We start from the raw sequence: 8,309 nt of genomic DNA on the forward strand, positions 1-8,309 counted from the left end.
GTGTCTCTTCTATCTTGATAGTGTGGTGTTCTTGTGCTTTATTGTAAGACACTAGGCATTGAAGTTGATCTCAAGATAAATGGCATAATTATTGGAACTGTCCTAACAACATATTGCAGTTGATATAACATGATGCATTTTGAATTGTTGATTGACAAAAACGAAAAGTGTGGTATGCAACTACGATGACCAATAATTGGACGTCTTATAAGTCTAGATGGACAATTTGTTCAACCAACATCACAATATGATGGATTATAAGTGCGGTCTCTTAAATTATCAATAAGAGTTTTAAAAAATTGTCAAATAAAAAAAATCATCAATTTAATATTTAATCAATCAAAAATGTGTCATTTCATACACAAATTTGTATCACATAAATATTTAAAATGTTTTCTTTCAATCAATCATTTTCTTTAAACCCAAATCAAAATATCGTTTTTTTTTTTTTAAGATGACGATGGAAACCTGTATAAGATCTAAGGAGTGCACCGGATAAACCTTGTTTATGTATATGTATAATTGCACACAAACAACATAGCAAAGACAAACTATACTAAGAAGACCCTGTGCTACAAGTTGAACCGAGAAGGTGTTTGAAAAATTAAACACATAACATTGTGATATGAGAATTATGCTCCGCATATTTAATTACCCATTTCGACCAACTCCTTTTATTTTATGAGTGACAAGAGAAACTAGCAATCAATCATTTTAAAATCAAGTCCTTTTACTTTGAACAATTAAAACTTGAAAGTAAAGTTATCAAAGCGGGTCGAGTCGACGGACTCGACAATCCATCTTATGCGGGACATGCTTTTTAATACGGGCATAAGAGAGGCTATTTCGCCCCATCAAAAACTAAACTTTGCAATTTTGTTCTTTTTTTTTTTTTTTTTTTGAATAGGATGGACTAGTCGAACGAACTATACCTATTTTGACAGCTCTACTTGGAAGTCATGATTTTGGGGCGAAAATAGGAAATTGAATTGCTTAGAAGTGCCTCATTAAAGTAAAGTCTTTAAAACGCTGTCTCCTCTGGATCGACAAATAGCGTATACAATCACAAGCACCCGCGAAGAAAAGCATTTTTACTGCGTCTCCAACACCATCCCGAAGGACTCGAATTTGCAGAGTCCTCTCGCGTATTTATAAACCCTAAGAAAACCTTCAATTCAGCAGCCCTAATTCCTCCGTCAATGGTACCGGACCCTTCACATCGGTAAACAGTTTCTACAGATATATTTGATAGAAGTTAATTTATTTATATTTTCGTTGGAATTGGAAGATGGATATTGAACAAAGGCAAGCGGAGCACATCGAGTACTTCGTGAAACAAGCGTCGGCTGTCAGAGGTTCCGCCTTGACCACTGTCATCGTCGACGCCACCTCCCACCCCTCCCTCTTCGCCTTCTCCGAGATTCTTGCGGTTCCCAACATTCTAGAGGTTTGTAATCCACCATTGGACCCATATGCTGCTTATATGTTTTATACATATCATGCTAGTCTTTCTATGCTCAATTTATTCTAGACGCATTGCACTCGCAGTATTTGTTTTGGCAGTTCCCCTAGCACCCCTGGGATGTAGTAATTGTATTGATAATTTGTAGCTTCGATATTGTTAATCTTGTGGTTGGGTTGTTAGTAAACTTCTCTATGGTATTCTGGAACTTTTTAGTTTTTAACTTGATAGTTATGTTGGGGTTTATGTGCTTGGTAAAATTGAGTTTTGGTTTTCCTCTGACTTTAACTTCTTATCATATATTGATGCGTTTGTTTAATTAGTGGGAATTTGCATATTGGTTGTAGGTGGGTTAACTGTAGTCTTGAACTTCATCAATTTGAAAGAAAACATGAAAGATCCTATTTCCCTAGTATTTTGTATTAGTATTGCATTTGGGAGCAGTTTGGATGACTTGGATCACATTCCATTTTGAGAAGCATATGCATGTGCCGGATGTGGAAAGTGCTTGTATGGCCTAGCTTATTTTGAAGCTTATTTACTCCTACAACAGAAAGACGTGCCAAATACTAAAAAGAGTAAAGGAGCTTTTAAGACTAGATATGGGGCAAATGTCTCTTTTTCAAAAAGATAAAAAGCTGAGGCTTTCCAGAACTTTTTCAAGAAACTCAAGCTAGGCCAACAAGCACTAAATAATTTTTGTCATATGCATATTCTTGTTCTAAGATATGGGGCCAATGAAAGAAGGATTTCGTTGCAATTGTATGCTAATGCTCATAATTGATACATTTGAACCGTCTTTAATATCCATGTGGACATCTTTGAAATAAGTGTAATTTAATAGCCATGTGCACTTTTATATTTTTTTACATCCTTGTTACTAATTCATTTTTGTTAACTTATCAAGCTTGAAGGAACTGAGAATTCTATGTACCTTTATTTGCTTCGTTTGTTTGCTCAAGGAACATGGACTCAGTACAAGAGTAAGTGTTTGTCTTTCTATTTTGCAATTCTAATGTGCATCCTCATAGAGTTTGTTTCCCTGTTTTGTCTCACATCTTTAATCTTTAAGTCTTTACTGAAACTGATCTATGTATAGGTGAAGAGAGAAATCCTAGTGAAGTTTTTATTAATAAAAATAAAAATGACTTTTTTTGCATCAGCCTCTGCTTGTAGTGTTGCATCTTTTCAACTATCCTGCCAATTTAGTAATTAAATGTTTACTTGAAATTAGTCTTCAACCTGTGCAATTTAGGGTAAAGTCTTGGATCAGCTAATTAATATTTTATACATAATGCATATTCATACCTGGGATACTAAACACTATTTGACTGACTTTATAGAACAATGTGTTTCTGTTCTCGACTTGCCCTCATAGGGCCATAGGGGTAATAATTTTACATGATTAATAAATGCATGATGATTTGGGACATTTAATTGCTTTACAAATTACAACTATTCCATGATGAAATGAATTTTGTTCATGCATCCATATATGTCTTTTGACTTGCCATAGTAGTTCCAATTTTCAATAGAGAGAGGTTCTTGCTTGATTGGAAGGCTGGAGGAGTTTTTGTTTGAAACTAATTGATCTAGGTTATTTTATAGTCAACAAATCTGAGGTCTGTTTTGTAGTGTTTGTGTTTGTTTTTTAATCACAGAATTTTTATTTATATTTTTAAATTTTTATGCATGACTGTTTTGGTTTCATTTTTCTTTTCCTTGTGATAAGTATGTGGTCAAATTTAATTGACAGTTGTATGATTTTCCAGATTTTACTGGAAACCTTCCTCAATTGGTCCCTGACCAAGTTCTGAAGTTGAAGCAACTTACTGTGCTTACACTGGCTGAGACGACCAAGGTAAGTTCTTGTTAACTCTTGTTCTTTAATAGGACAACATGCACTTTTAGCATATCCTTTTGGTGTTTCAAAATGCCACTTAAGCATGCATATGAATTAGGAAAGCAACTCTATTCATTTTCAAATTTAGAAAATCCTCTTGACAATGGTAGCTATATGATCATTTGTAAATTTTGATGCCCCCCTCCCTCTTCTCTCTCTTCTTCCAGGCTTAGTGACAATTGCAGAACTTTTTTTACTTTAAGTTTGCTTTTGCCATGAATTCTTCTCACTACTTGTCATAATTCATGAAAAACTTTATCACCTCCACCAAGAGTATATTAGAGGTAGTGAATTCAAATTTGGTTTTAAATATTTTGTTTACTAAGGAGGAAAAGGAGTGCTGGGTTCTCCATTTGACATAAATGCTCTAGTATTACACATCTTTCGTTAGTTAGTCAAATGCATTATTTAAAACTAGTTCATAAATCAGCACTAATTTTTGTATCATCTTCACATGCAATTGGATCTATTGTTACCTTTACAGTCTTGGTAACATCATAACACAATTTTTGTTTCTGGACTCTTACTATTTTTTTTCCTTTTTAGTCAACACTTCTTTTTCAATCTTGCAGTACACCTTACATTCTGTCTTTATTCTTTTCCTAGGTGCTGCCATATGATTTACTTATGCAGGAATTGGATGTCTCTAATGTGCGTGAACTTGAAGATTTCCTCATAAATGAGTGCATGTACGTGGTGAGTATTGAACTTTTGTTTCCCAGTTATTCTGTTAATCAATCCAATTTAAGTGCAAAGCTGCAAGTTCTCTCGCAAAGATACAATCATCTGTTCTTGTTTTTTGTTTTTTCCCCCTCTTTTCTTGTTGACTGCTGGTGAGTAGTGACTGTGCTATTGACCATATGTGTTCTGGTGAATGTACTTATTTTCCTATGCTGCTGTCTACATGGACAGGGCATAGTTAGGGGAAAGCTGGACCAGTTGCGAAGATGCTTTGAGGTCAGTATAATTTATATTGCTGTTCTATCATTACTCCTATTTCATTGATAATTAGTGTGGGTGGACTCATCATGTCGTATCGAATTTGATCTCAACCTGCTGTTTAGGTGCAATTTGCAGCAGGGAGGGATCTAAGGCCTGGTCAATTGGCGAGTATGATAGAGACACTGAGTGACTGGTAAGCATATAGTTCTGTTAGTGATCTCTGTGTATTTGAGAGATAATTGGAGGACAATATGCTTACATATTGACAGTGAATATGAGTGTATCTTTCGGTTTTGTGCTCTTGACATGAATACTGATGCAGTTTGATTTTGGTGTATATACTACAAAAGTGGAGATAGTTTTTTTGTTGTTGTGGATTTTAGTTGGTATAATGCTATGAATGTGGGCATGTATCTTTTTAGTTATCAGCATCCAGTTAATATGGTCAAAAGTATGAGAATTAGCAATCTGTATGTCAAGTGTCAGTGAGGTTCATTAACTCCAATTCTTTAGTTCATTGATTGAAATAAAAGTTCTTTTGTTGTTGGTCTTAGTCTTATAAAAAACAAAATCTTCTCGTGTGTCAAAATCGAGGGCAATTTAGAGCTTCATCTACACTTCTAATTTGAAGTAACAAATTCACTTTTTTTTTTTGTTTTTTTTTTTGTTTTTTCTTTTTTCTTTTTTGTTTTTGTTTTTGTTTTTTTTGTTTTTTTTTTTTTTACTTCTTCCAATCCATCTTCCTTTACCATTTTCCCCTATCCATAAAGCCAGCTTTGATTGTGGTTGCTTGCCTTACATCTCAACCTGGTTGGTTTAGTAAATTTCATTTGATTAAACCGTAGGCTGATGACATCAGACAATCTTCTTGTATCAATTCAAGAGAAGATCAAGTGGGCAGATACAATGAGCCAGTTGGACAAGAAGCACCATAAGGACATTGAAGAGAAGGTTGATGAAGTTAAAAAGACTTTGTCCTTCAAGGTCGGTTAAATGCAGTACCTTTCAACATGAGTTGTTTACTTGTTTCTAGTTCACAGGAGGCCAAAGTACCTATGAAGTCCTTGTACTATAGTGTTTTGTTCAATTTAGTCCTTCTACCTTAATTTTGTTCAATTTAGTTCTTGTACTTTAAAAAGTGAAACAATTAAGGACAATAGCTAATGTGACGCAGACATTATCTCTGCCACATCATCATACTTACATGCCAACTCATATATTATTTTATAAATATTTAAAATTAATTATTTTTACCACCAATATATTACATTTATATGTCTAAAATAAGTACATAAATATTTGCTCACATAAGCTATTGTCCTTAATTGTTTCAATTTTTAAAGTATAGGGACTAAATTGAACAAAATTAAAGTAGAAGGACTAAATTGAACAAAACACTATAGTACAGGGACCTCATAGGTACTTTGACCTTCACAGGACCAAATTTAGCTTTCTCGAGTAATATTTCATTCGTGTATATTCATGCTAGTGAACTAGAGGTGGCAAATAGGTGAGTTGGGAAAAATATGAGTAAATAAAATATGGACTCTTCACTGATGAATTTCTTGCATGTCGGCAGAACAAAAAAGTGGATAATATGAATAAAATATTTTGGGGGAAGGGGGTGGGAGGATGTGTTCCAAATCTTTTATAAGAACTTAAGAAGTGATGTACTAAATGATGTAGCTTGTAACAAGTGTCACAATTTCTCATATTCATTGGTTGCTATAAGTTACCAATTAGGCAAGATTACTAATAGCCACAAACGTGTAAAAACTTGTGAATGCATTTATTTGTTGTGTGTATCCTCATAGTGGACTACTATTTCTTGATGATGTAAAGATTGATTTTATATTCAAGTACTGTGGTATGTTAGTCGATGTGTCTTACTTACATTATGACAGAAGTTACCAAAAAGCAGGCCGACATTGACTACAGAGGACATGAGGAGATCTACTCTGAACCTGGTGGAGTGATGGACTATGAAGAAGACCGAGGTCGGCCCAAGAGGTATGCTAAAATGGGATTTCCCTTAGTAACGTGAATTCTTTTCCTTTGTTTTGGTTGCATGGAGTCTATTCCTGATTATATATAAAATATTATACAATCCTTGCGGTACACTTTGATAAATAGTGTGCTTGTGTTTTTGGTATTTTAATTTGCGCTCTACCTTGAAAAACTTTGCAGAAGGCGGCATCCTATGGGTTGAGGCAAACGAGATGGCGATTCTAGGAAGGATTAGTAACGCGCTACTAGGCAGTTATTTTTGTTCATGGGCGTACCAACAACGTACACAGGATTGCCGCTTCTGAGAATCATGTTGTCTCCATGAAAATGAACCTGCAAAATCCATTTGTCCTACAATATTGAAAGCTTAGTTTGTATTAAACTGTCATCTCTTCCTCTTATTTTTTTTTTTTTTGTAATTTTTTTGGGTGACTTTTCACAAGAAGATCAAGCACCATGTTGTGGTTGAAACTTATATATGGAGATGATACACATGCATTTTATCATATTTAATCAATTGTCTTCCATACTTTTGCTTTGCTGAGAAGTTTTGTTAACTCAGAAGGCTTACATGCTCTTAGCATGTGATGTTATGTTAGTTAATATGCAGGTAAGTCTCTTTGCATTCTTTGCATGTTATGTTAGTTAATGTGATTATGACTAATTACCTGTTAACTAACATAACATGCAAAGAATGTAAAGAGACTTACCTGCATGTTAACTAACATCACATCACATGCAGAGAGCACGTAAGCCTGTTCTTTTATATATATATAATGTTCTAATATTCATCCAGAAAAAAAACTTAATTTGATTTTAGTAATCCGTTACATAAATAAGTTCAAATTAAACCTTAATTTTTACTTGAAAAGTCAATTATTTACCATTCACTTTGTTTTTTATTCCTAACCATTTCTCCCGTTTCCGGCCACTCCCCACCCATGAGATGCAGTAGCAATAGGAAATTTATAATCTATATTAAAGGAGTATACCAAGAATATGTACAGATTAGTGCGCGGCGGAGATTCGGGACTCGAGGAGGAAAGGCGGCGGCAGGGAGAATTCGTGAATAATGAACTCGACCGAGAGCCTAAAAGGGTGTTGGCAAGAATTGAATTTGTGAATACAAGAATTATAACTATTCCTTTGGAACAAGAAAATGATATTTATATCTTAAACATATATCATTGTTATTATTATTTTTATTTACTGGCTTTTGTTTATTTTTTCTTTTGGGGAAGAAGCTAGATGGCCGGAAATTTAATAGTTAAGGGTTATAAAAAAATTAAATAAAAGAATAATAATTCATATTACTATTGGTATGACCACCATTTTACACTGGATCTGGATGTTCGTATTAATTAATTAATTAATTATTATTAGATGTTCATCTTAATACGTCCATTCATTTTACACTGATGATTTGATTTATGATCTTGCAGATACATTAATGTAGAATTAATATTATCACAACTTCTTGGTCGGATATATAAAATATTAATATAACAAATCATTTCATAAAGAATAATATATTAAAATAATTACTGTGATCTTTTTGACCAAAGTGCATAAACATCACGACGTTCAATCCAGGCATGCAAAAGTAATATATCACGCATTAATTAATTGCATTAATTAACTGCTTCAAACAAAAATTGCATTAATTAATTAATTAATTAATATTATGCATGTTCAGTAGTGCAACCCAATTTTTCTTCTTCTTTTTATTTATTTATTTATTTATGTATATATGTTAATTAGAAGTGAAAGAAGTGTTTATTTCTTGTTAATGATTCAGTATGGCATGTGCATAACTTTTTATTTATTATTATTATTATTATTATTATTATTATTATTATTATTATTATTATTATTATTTTTATTTTTATTTTTAATTTTAAAGGGAGCTAGATACAACAAATAAAAGAGAGACAACATAGCAACAACAACAATGATAAGAAAAAGAGATATTACGACTTGGATGCAAGGTTGGCG

General features: G+C 33.2%; 1 protein-coding gene across 6 annotated transcripts; it reads left to right on the forward strand.

Moving 5' to 3' along the window:
* The first annotated feature begins 1,028 nt into the window (after positions 1-1,028).
* LOC109182927 (COP9 signalosome complex subunit 7-like) lies at positions 1,029-6,852 on the forward strand. 6 transcript variants are annotated; one of them, XM_019333193.1, is made up of 9 exons: positions 1,029-1,447; positions 2,370-2,445; positions 3,235-3,323; positions 3,972-4,068; positions 4,267-4,322; positions 4,430-4,500; positions 5,153-5,291; positions 6,212-6,317; positions 6,495-6,852. In XM_019333193.1, the coding sequence occupies exons 1-8, from the start codon at positions 1,289-1,291 to the stop codon at positions 6,281-6,283; spliced, it is 759 nt and encodes a 252-aa protein (XP_019188738.1). In that variant the 5' UTR covers positions 1,029-1,288; the 3' UTR covers positions 6,284-6,317; positions 6,495-6,852. The 6 variants fall into 6 exon arrangements, with proteins under 6 accessions (XP_019188738.1, XP_019188739.1, XP_019188733.1 ...); XM_019333194.1 differs by having other exon boundaries at positions 6,215-6,317; XM_019333188.1 differs by having other exon boundaries at positions 6,229-6,317.
* The last annotated feature ends 1,457 nt before the right edge of the window (positions 6,853-8,309 follow it).

This window comes from Ipomoea nil, unplaced genomic scaffold (assembly GCF_001879475.1).
Source record: "Ipomoea nil cultivar Tokyo-kokei standard unplaced genomic scaffold, Asagao_1.1 scaffold0188, whole genome shotgun sequence".
NCBI classification, from domain to species: Eukaryota; Viridiplantae; Streptophyta; class Magnoliopsida; order Solanales; family Convolvulaceae; genus Ipomoea; species Ipomoea nil.

Coding starts and splice junctions, on each gene's coding strand:
- LOC109182927 (XM_019333188.1), top strand. CDS start 1,289: ATGGATATTGAACAAAGGCAAGCGGAGCACATCGAGTACTTCGTGAAA. Junction 1,448..2,369: donor CGGTTCCCAACATTCTAGAG/GTTTGTAATCCA, acceptor TAACTTATCAAG/CTTGAAGGAACTGAGAATTC. Junction 4,323..4,429: donor AGTTGCGAAGATGCTTTGAG/GTCAGTATAATT, acceptor CCTGCTGTTTAG/GTGCAATTTGCAGCAGGGAG.